Source organism: Poecilia latipinna, unplaced genomic scaffold (genome assembly GCF_001443285.1).
Source record: "Poecilia latipinna isolate Pla-1442-1.1 unplaced genomic scaffold, P_latipinna-1.0 Scaffold1328, whole genome shotgun sequence".
NCBI lineage: Eukaryota > Metazoa > Chordata > Actinopteri > Cyprinodontiformes > Poeciliidae > Poecilia > Poecilia latipinna.
In genome coordinates, this window is record NW_015113944.1 from 191,741 (window position 1) to 202,718 (window position 10,978).

Below are 10,978 nucleotides of genomic sequence, written 5' to 3' on the forward strand. Positions count from 1 at the left end.
AAAAAACACACAGATCAGGAATAAAGTCATGCAGGGGTACAATAAGCAAGGGGGATTGGTCTAATCAAAGTCAAGACTCAAATCCAATTGAGAATATTTGGTGAAACTTACAATATGGTGTTCATAAATGCTCTCTAATCAACCTGGCTGAGTTTAAAGTTATTCTGTAAGAAGAATGGTCCAAAGGTTTTGTTTTTCCATGCATGAGTCTGGCTAAGGTGTAAAAGAAAAGAATGTGGGTCTAATTATTAAATCCCAGTAATTTATACACAAGTTGCTGATGGTTTTAACATGACAAAACATATGAGAATTCAGATGATTTGAGGCATCTTACCTGTTTTGTTAATCTGAAACATTTGCCTTTGAATTTATTTAATAGACTGAAATATATTTCCACTGCGTGATGAAAAGCAGCAAAAAAAAAAAAAGTTTCAAAGTGCAGGGTACATTATTCATTATCACATGACAAACTGATGACGAGGCATCAAAGCCATTCCGTATTTAGGTATCGATGTTCTTTGCCATGTCACGGCTGAAAGGATGGGTCATATAAATTGACATGCAGGTGCACGGAGGCGCAAGGTTTCCTGCAGCATGCAGGCAGCTCTCTTGTCAGAGGTCTACTGAGGCATGACATGTAAAGCCACACACACTCGTACACACACACACGAACACACGCATCTTCCCTCTCGGCAGCCATCTACCGCATGACGACTGATAAAAATATCACAGGGCCTATCAGGCAATTAAACAGGGAGACACAGCAGAGTGTGCTGGCTGCTTAATGGCTTCAACTTCCCCACAGAGAAGTCACTGTGACTGGCTGTCTGGGGGGATTCAGACCCCTGATGGAGTGGGAATCAGAAGGAGGGAGAAGCCCTTCCACTGGTCACAGTGAACAGTTTTCCTGTCATGTGCTGGAAGTTTCTTAGGACAGAGGCCAAAACTAAAAGTGGAGTTGTTTTATTCATTTAGCAATATATAAAGTGTTGCCTCTGAGTGTTTAATATAATTAAAAATTAATTGCTTGAGCATCAATAGCATAAAAAAAGGACAAAAAAGTCAAAGATTGAACTGAATCATAAAAATATATACTTCCATCCAATGAGCAAACAATGAAAAATGTTAAAAAAATAAAAAATAAAAATAAATAAATAAATAATAATAATAATAATAATAATAATAATAATAATAATAATAATAATAATAATAATAATAATAATAATAATAATATTTCCAGCATATGAATCAGAACTGAAAGTTTGAGAACAAGGGGGAACAGGTGTGCAAGTTTGAATTGCGTTGGTTGGGAATTCCCTTCTTAATCCTAAACTGTAATTTTAGTTGTATGGAACTAACTTTTATAGGTTCAAACAAAGAAATTATATTTTTAAGTACTTAAAATAAAATAATGTATTCTCTTTTTTCCACTTCACGTTTGTACCCTGCTTTCAGTTGGTCTACTACATAATATCTCATTGAAGTAGACTAAGGTTTGTGCCTAAAATCAAAATAACATTGTGACAAAGTTGAAAAAAAACTACATTTTGTATATGTAGGTTATCCTGTAAAAGGTCCAGTGCAACATGTTTGTTTTCTCAATTAATTCCAGCATTCCTTATAACCTTTTCAAATCAAATACATTGATTTATAATGTTTCTATATTTTATACTGACATAAAAATAAGGAAACATGAATCAGACCAGCTGTTGCTGATCAGATGTCAGACAACTATCTCCTTTGTTGAGACACCCCTCACTCTGATCTTGGGGCTTTGTAATCAATGAACAGCTCAGCTTTGTGTCGCAATCACTACCAAAATTGGTTTCGCCGTGATAAACAATTCTCAATCACCTCCACAACATTCCTGGAAACGTGGAAACGTTCTGACTCTGGAAGCCAGCCTGCCTGCACATGTGTGCAGCATCACATAGGTGACATATCTACACTCCATAATGGACATTCTTGGAGGCCAAATGGACATTATCAGCAGGCTGAATGAGGTTGGTATCAGCTCCATGTCTCAGCCCCTGCCATGACCACCACTCTCACCTCAGCATGGGTTCTTTGATGAACTCCATATCACCTCACACAATCACAGTGATACAAGGTGGCACCGTCCTGGACATGGACAGAGACATGGCTCTGTGTGGAGTTTGTGTGCAGCCGATACCGTTGTGTACTTGAGAGACAGAGAAAGAGAGGCAGAAAATAAATCAAAGAGATACTGCAAGAATAAAAAAATAAAAAGCGAAGTGAACGTGTGTGTTCAATGTTCCCTCGGTTTGGGCTTCAGCTAATGGACAGAGATAGTACGTTCTCCATTACAGAGCAGCATTGCCGATGACCCAAATGGACACAGACATTCTCCATGGAGGCGGAGAGTGTACTGAGGAGGGAGTGTTTTGGAAAAACCTCTCAGATATGAGCAATACAGAAAAAGTGTAATATTGTACTTGTGAAACCATAAAAATTCTGACATGGATAAAGCCTTTTGAATTAAACAGGAAGGTTTTCAATCAGAGATGAAAATATTAAAACATCACAATCCTAAACTAAACCAAAGCTTACTTACAGTTCTTCATATGTTGGCTAATCTGAAGAATGAGGAGTTTAATTAGATGTGAATTTGTATTTATATCCTGGAACATTTTTGCATATTCATTTCATTTATTTTACATGGATTTCAGGTGAAATTGCAACAAAAAGCAGTACGTAATTGGAAAGTGGAACAAAAACAACATGGTTTGAAAATTAGTAAATGTCATAAGAGTGTGACATGCAAATGCATCCAACTTGCTCTCTTGTAATACCTGTAAATGAAGCTCAATCAGATTCATTGCAGCACAGGAAGCAGTAATTTTCAAGACTTGCCACAGATTCTCAATGTGATCACTTCCTAAGATGAATACCCTTTATATGCTTAAGATCTTTGATCTGCTGAAAGGTGAACTTCACCCTGATTATTTTGCAATCTTTAAACAGCCTTTCCAAAAGTTAAACTTTGTACTTATTGCCCTGTCTATGCCTTGAGGCAAACTTTAAATGTCCTCTTTCTGACTTTCTTTCACCACTGGCTTTCTTCTTGTTATTCTTCCATATATTTGTAAAACTAATAATTTTCCTTTCAACTACTTAAAAGACCTAAACTTTGGATCTCCACAGCTGTTTTTAAGTTACTATGTTAAGGTGGACTGTCCAGGCTTGGTAAGTTTGAAGATATGCCACACTCTGTTTTTAAAATATGTATCACTTTTCTTAATCAGCTCATTATGTCAAACTTCTCTGGGGCATACTGAGAGATGTTGCTTCATCAGTGTAGATGTCAATTATAATAAAAGACAGATAAAGGCAAATATAACACAGAATGAAAATCAAAATGGGGAAAATTATGTTTACATAATAGCACAGTATCTACTTTCCTCTGGTAATAACATCGAGAGTAAAAGAGCCGCCAAAGTCACTTGTGTTCCTGCCTGCACTTCCTCCACAGCTCAGCCTCCCTGTGTGTGTGTGCTGCAGACAAAGATATGGCTCTCAAAGGGGCCTGCACAGAACGGCTCAAAGGCTCCCATTTCTGCTTGCTCCTCTCAGTTTCCCTCAATCACATTTTTTGATGGAAAAAAATCCAGTGTACACATTTCAACATGGTGTAGCACTGACAAAATGACTCATTACACCTTGCTTCACACTTCCCTCTCCCCCTCCCAGGATTTTTCAAAATGGCTGGCACCTCCTTGTGCTGGTTTCAGTCCGTCACCCTGCCTTTGCAGTGACCTTGAGACGGAAATGAAGGCAGGATGTCGCTCCTGTAACTGCTGCAATACAGTTTCTTTCTCCCATTTGATTAACACCCACAGAGCAAAATGTATCTCATTTACAATGACAGCCAGGAGGAGGGTGGAAAACACCCTGTTCATAACTATCAATCACAATAGGATTAGAATGTTTCTCTCTGGTCCTTTTTATTTCTCATTAACTTAAAGTTGTTAATAAAGCACAGAACTGATTCATGACAACAGAAACTTTTTACAGCATCCATCATGATTAGTCCAGCAAAGAACAATGTATAAAAAAACATTCTAAAATCCGTAACTCCTTTATGTTCCCTCTGTTTCATTAAAAATATAGTACAATTTTCCATCGTTACTGAGGTACATGACAATTGCTAATGACAGAATGTTTCTGGCCCCAAGATGCTCAGATTAAGTGATGACACTAAACTGTCTATTGTGATCAACCACTTCTGATGGCAAAAAGATCCACACCGCCTGTGAAGAAACTTGAGACTGACCATGTGATCCAGAAGGAACGCCATTCTTCCAAGTCTCGGTGGAATAAAGACGCAGACCCAGAAATAAATTAATCAATACATAAATGTGAAGCTGTAAAAGTGGAAGGCAATCGTACTGTCTGGGCTGAATTAATGAGGTGCTTCCTTCCATCCACATCTCAAGGTTTTTAAAGCTCATCAGCCATCTTTACCGTCCACTAATATCCTCGGGCTGAGCAGAGGAGGCTGAAGGAAAAAAAAAAATCAAATGCCAGCCACTTTTTAATAGAAATTAAAATCTGTTGAGCTTAAAGTGTCTTATTTTCAGTGGCTACTCATGGCTCAGCTGAGGATGAGGGTGAAATCAGGGGATCCCAGGGCAGAGAGGTCGGACCACATCCAAATCCTGTCCCACTCTGACCACCTGAGCCTCTGCTTTCACTGCTCTCTTTACTGGCACCTGACTCAGGCAGCACAGAACCAATTTGTTGCTTCACACCAATTCAAGTTGCACTTACCCTGCTGGGTTACACCTATTCTCCTCTCACCTGTAGGACTTTTTTTTTTCAGTACCAGAGGCGATTACACAAAAATAAAGCAAAAAGAACTTTTTCAGTTTGCTTAAACCAAAAAAAAAAAAAAAAAAAGTATGTTGCATAGAGTAATTGGCGATCCCTATGGCAAACAGGACTTGTGGTATATTCAGCATTATCAGGACAGGCCCAATGCCATTTGCATACAAATTGGCCAGATGGTACCTTGTTGTTATGACAACGGCACACAGCTCTCAGAATTCATTTGGAAGTGAACTATAAAAGGGGAGCAGCCACCAAGAACCACTGTTATTGATGAAATTCCTTTTGCTTTTATATAAAGAAAGGTGTTACTGAACCTTTTTACGCACCTGAAGCTAGTCACAATACCAGAGTCAATATGTAGATACACTGACCGTGATACTTTGGCCTTTGTATTAAATGGTGAACAAACTATTTCAAACCCTCAGCAGACAATATCTGAAACCACAGCCAAGTGCTTGAATATAACTATCCCGCCGTGATGCTCCAATTTCAGGGTTCTTGTTTTATAAATCATTAGTAATTTACATCCAAGAGACTTTTTATAGAGCATTGTCCTCTTTCAGGGTTCCCTTGATTTTGTAAAAGTGTGTGCAATTCCTTGCTATGAGTCATGTCAAATCCTGAGAGCCGGGGAGAGAAAGCGAACTCTGCTGACGACACAGCGTCCTCCACTGGCAGAGTGTGGCAATGGAGTTTACACAACTGCTCGCCTGGCTGAACAGATAATATTTACCGATGCTTTTCCTAAGTCATTGTGGCTCAGCTTACTGGTCAGGTAAATTGCTTTGCGTTGGACTCCATGAGAATTCTGTTAACCCAGCATAATTATATATTTCATAAACCCCCACGAGATGTTAGTTTAAACATTAGCCTCAGTGCAACAGTGAAACCATCACGGGAACTGTTTGTAGCCCACAGAGGAAGCAGCTTCTGATCTGTGATGGGTTTTGGTTTGACCCCTCAGCTGATTTATGAAACACATGTTACTTTTTCCTCCATAGTGTGTGAAATATTAGACTTCAATGACTGTCCTGTTACAGATTGTCAGAAACAACTGGCTCAAACTACTTCAGTCTGGACTGAAACACCTGTATCAGCAGCAATACAACACTGAGGGTGTATTAGTATGTGCATGTGTGTATTACATCTCAACCTGAGGGTGGGAGCTAAAGGAAGGTGACACATTGTGCCTCTCTAGCATATAAAAGGACCCCTCTGCCCTCTGGTGCAGCGGCATGACAGTTTTGTAAGTTTCTCCTCTACAAACGTGCAACATTTCTCAAGGTCACAACTTGCCTGCAGCATCGATTCTTGCCAAAGCAGCATCACACTAATTTGTCACTCACCATCCAATTCAACATGGCAATTCGATGGGGACTCTGCGGCGCGGGGAAGATAAGCCATGACTTCAGTGTGGCCCTGAAGACTCTGCCGGCTGAAGATCATCAGGTAACAGAAGCAAGACAGCTGACTCCAATGTCAATATTCAACTGTGTGTTGTACTCAGAACAGAAGCAGAAACATGTATTTTGTTCATTTTGCAGATAGCAGCCATTGCATCACGGAGCAGTGACCGTGCCAAAGAGTTTGCAAAGAAGCACAGTATTCCAAAAGTTTATGGAAGTTATGAGGAGCTGGCCAGAGATCCAGATATTGGTGAGTGAGAAGTTTAAAACAAACAAGCTGTGCAAATAGGTTTTTGCTGTCAGCTAAAGATGAAACATCTGTGTCCTTAGACATTGTCTACCTGGGAGTGCTACACACAGAGCATTGGAAAGTTGGTCTGCTGTTCCTACAGGCTGGGAAGAATGTCCTGTGTGAGAAACCCTTTGCAATGAACTCCAGACAGGTCAAAGACCTGGTGGAGGCCGCCAGGAAAACCAATGTGTTCCTGATGGAGGTAAGGTAGATTTCTGTCCATCGTCAAGTTTTGTGTAATTTATATTACACCACATCACAATACTATGCATCAACCTTTGATTTTAACAGTATAATATCATAGAACAGTAACACTCCCACATTGCCTTCCTTCATTTAACACAGCAGTATACATCATTTGATCAATTCATAAACTAACCAGCAACTGATATTTTCTAGACAAGTCATGTCATTTCCAGCTGGTCAATTTATCCTTTCATAGGAAGAAAAGTTAAACAAATTGGTGTTGTCCCCAAAACCTAACTTAACCAGTCATGATACTGCTGAACTTTGAACCTTCAGGTCTCTTTATGCACACAACATTCAGAACAGGTCGTGGATCAGAAGCGACTTGATTTCCCCACCTTTTGAACCAATGTGACATGTTTTTTTCAGAAAGTCAGTCTTCATGGGAAGTTAGGAAAAAGTGACATCAGCTTAAAATTCACCATAGAGTTAAGAGATGTATTTTCTGTGCAACCTTTTCATAATGACATGCTGATGTCTATCAAACAGTTGGAGGTCTTGATTAGACAAATTGCTTTCCACGTGTTAAGGAAGAAAATATCTAAATTAATTAACTTTGGAAAAAGTTTGGCTCTCTCTTCCTCTGGATCCCAGGTCCTCTCGGCGGGCCACGTGTGGCCACAAGGAAAACAACAATGCGTGTTGACGTCACAGAATTACAGAGTTTAATCCAATATAAGACGATGCATAAACTTACACCAGAAACTGCAGAACAACGGAGACATACATTCATTTACCTGACATAAATGGAAAGAAGAAGAAAAGCAAAGACGCGCAAAGACATCTTTGGAGAGTTGCAAGAGCAAATCTGATTTGTTACTTCTGTGTAGAAAGTTTTATCTTCTTTTCTTTAATTTATTCAAACAAGGCGTATCTTTGCTCCTCCAACCAGGAGCCATCTTTGACCCTCTATCTGAAGCCTAAAACCCCTGCCGTGTTTACAGCCTTTCACAAATGAGTGTGAAAAGCTGGAACTTCTCCTGTATCGTTTTCCACACAGACAAAAGGCAGTTCAAACAATCCTAGCAAACCATCTGCTGTAACTACAGGTAAAATAAAGGTCAATAGGCCAGAATAAGTTACTGATTTAAAACCATTTGAATCAAGACATGTTAAGTTTTAAAACTAGCTTATTTTAAATTTATTTTCTTAACATACGTAAAATTGGTCTCAACAAGACAGACTATGTTAAGAATTATAGTAGCAATTTGCAACATCAGCAAAAGTTGGGTTCTGCTGCTGTAGTGCTGGGTTGACCGTTTTGTCCCCTTTCAGGCCATCTGGTCCCGCTGTTTTCCAGTGCATGCCGAGGTGCGTAAGCTGTTGGCTGAAGAGGCAGTAGGGGAGGTGAAGCTGGTGAAGGCCTACTTCGGCTCCCCTCAGCTCCACATCCCTCGCTCAGTTGAGAAAGAGTTGGGAGGAGGAGCTCTGCTGGATATTGGAGTGTACTGCCTACAGTTTGTACTGATGGTGTTTAACGGCGAGAGGCCAGAGTCTGTCCAGGCCTCGGGTGTGCTTCTTGACTCGGGTAATTTTCAGCATGCAGGACTTGAAGGAGGGTGTGGGCTGTACTTTATTATTATTAACTAAAGAGCATGAATCAGTTAATCACAAACTGAGCATGACTGAAGTGGGAGAGAAAAATCCCTGAGTGACACATAAAAGTTACTTACACATAAACTTCAGAGTAAACACCTCAGGGTGTAATTGTTTTAACAGAGAATCCAAAATTTATTATCATTATGAAAATGTCAAACTCATACAAATGCCCACATGAGAACAGTTATGCTGTATATCTGGGAGGAAAGACTTTGGACCTTCTGATTATTATTTTTATTTAATTTTTTTCATTTTATTTAACCACAAAAATTGAAGCTGAATTAATTAATGCATCCATATTATTATTTTTATTATTCTGTTGATTGTCATTGCTGTTTTCATTTGTATTTCCTCTTTGCTCTTGTAGTCTGTCATTTCCAATCTACTGCTTAAACCAAATATGGTTTGGCTTTGTTAAAGTCAACTTTGAACTAGGGGGATTTTCTATTCTCTGCCCTTTTTAGAGCTAATCTGCCATTTACATTGATTGCAATCAGACTCAACATGACAAGACATTTGAAAATAAATTACAGTCATGTGAGAACTGTCCACTGAAAGCATTTTAATGCTTTGTATGTCACTAAAAGTATATAAATTTGTTTTTTGATTTTTGGCAGGAGTGGATGAGTCAGTGGTTGTGGTGATGAAATTCTCCAGAAAGAGGATGGCCCTCTGTGCCTTTTCAATAGCTGCTCGTTTTTCAAATGATGCCGTCATCAGTGGCACCAAAGGTTCTATTAGGGTATGTTTCACAAACACTGGGCAGAGCCATTTAACTTAATTAAGAAATAATGCATATGCAAAGACAAATTCAAAATAACTCTTGAAAAATCAAGTAGAAGATTTGAGACAAATATCTGATAACATAGTTAAGTCTGGACTGTTAAAAAAGCACCTTGCCTGTTCCCTTTAGGTGCTTGGGCCAATGCACTGCCCTACCACACTGGTGCTGAATGACAAGAAGACAGAGTACCCTCTGCCTGAACCGTGCCTTCCTCTGAACTTCACCAACAGCACTGGGCTTCGATACGAGGCGGAGGAAGTGAGGCAGTGCCTGTTAAAAGGTAGGTCAGGATGAAAGGGAAGGTGCGCATTTGTCTTCAAAAGATTACAAGGTTTGAACGGCTCAAACTACTGTTTCAAAGAACACCGCAATTCAGTGAAATAGTTGCATTTTTGGTGGCTCCTGAAGAAGCTTAAGATAAAAAAATCATACACAATGTTACCTATCTTTCTGGATCAGTTTGGTTTCTGCTTTCTGTCCTTAGAATGTCCTCTACAGTAAGTTATTATTAGATGCTTGTTTTTACCCCTTCTTCCCATTTGCATAATCTTTTTATCCCTGCTTTACCACACTCTTCGCTTCATTATGAATATGTACATAAATTTTGCTGTGTTCCTGTCTCACTTTCTGATCGTCCTGCTTTGCTCGTCTGTTTGTGCAGGACTTAAGGAGAGCCCACGGATGCCTCTGGCTGACTCCGTCCTACTGACAGAAATCATGGATGAAATCAGGAAACAGGTGGGAGTTGTCTTCAGCCAGGACAGAAAATGACATCCTTAGTCCATCGAAGTGAATTCTTCCTCTCCTACAGTGAACCTGCTCAGAAGGGGCAGAGGGAGTCCTTTGAGGCAGAGTTTGGACTGTTAGAAGAAGCAGATCACACATAAGCCTGAACACAGTAATTTTGTTTGGGATTTACTACCACAACCAATAGATTAGAATAAATATGTGAACTGTCTGAATTCTTCATAAATAATTTTGTTGTCTCTGGATTGTCACAAATTTTTTTTTTGTAATGAGTATATTGGAACTCATGAATGATTTATTAAAACATAGATAAAAGCACATATTTAGTCAGAAAAATCCCATCATAAACAAATAGGCCAACTGTGTTGAGCTCCAGCATCATTTAATTCTTATTTGTGTCATTTCCAGATAAACAAAGCATTCATTGTAAGATCCCAGATAACACACTATGAGTGAAACATTGACAGAGACATTGAATCTATGTTGAAGCATTGAAACGGATTTGAAAGTGGTCGGTGACTTGCATGTTGAATCAGCGTTAGGGTTTCAACCATAACCGACAATATATCAATGTTGATTCAACCATCATCTGTATGTCAACTTGTATGCATATTTGTGTTGATAGTACATTAAATCAGTTATGAATCAATGTTGATTCTACATTATATCAATGTTGAGTCAACCATCATCTGAACGTGGATCTGCATCCGGATTTCGGTTGATTCTACATTGAATCAATGTTGATTCAACACTCATTTGACTGTGGATCTGCATGCAGATTTGTGTTGATTCTACATTGAATCAATGGTGATTCAACCATCATCTGAACGTGGATCTGCATGCATATTTGTGTTGATTTTACATTGAATCAATGTTGATTCAACACACATTTGAATGTGGATCTGCATGCATATTTGTGTTGATTCTACATTGAATAAGTTCGGAATCAATGGTGATTCAACCATCATCTGAACGTGGATCTGCATGAATATTTGTGTTGATTTTACATTGAATGAGTTAGGAATCAACATTGATTCAATCATCATTTGAACA

General features: G+C 39.1%; 1 protein-coding gene across 1 annotated transcript; it reads left to right on the forward strand.

Moving 5' to 3' along the window:
* Positions 1 to 6,088: 6,088 nt before the first annotated feature.
* On the forward strand, positions 6,089 to 10,534 carry LOC106961720 (trans-1,2-dihydrobenzene-1,2-diol dehydrogenase-like). Its single transcript, XM_015055635.1, has 7 exons — positions 6,089 to 6,300; positions 6,396 to 6,507; positions 6,588 to 6,751; positions 8,071 to 8,323; positions 9,012 to 9,136; positions 9,308 to 9,458; positions 9,840 to 10,534. The coding sequence occupies exons 1-7, from the start codon at positions 6,211 to 6,213 to the stop codon at positions 9,947 to 9,949; spliced, it is 1,005 nt and encodes a 334-aa protein (XP_014911121.1). The 5' UTR covers positions 6,089 to 6,210; the 3' UTR covers positions 9,950 to 10,534.
* Positions 10,535 to 10,978: the final 444 nt, after the last annotated feature.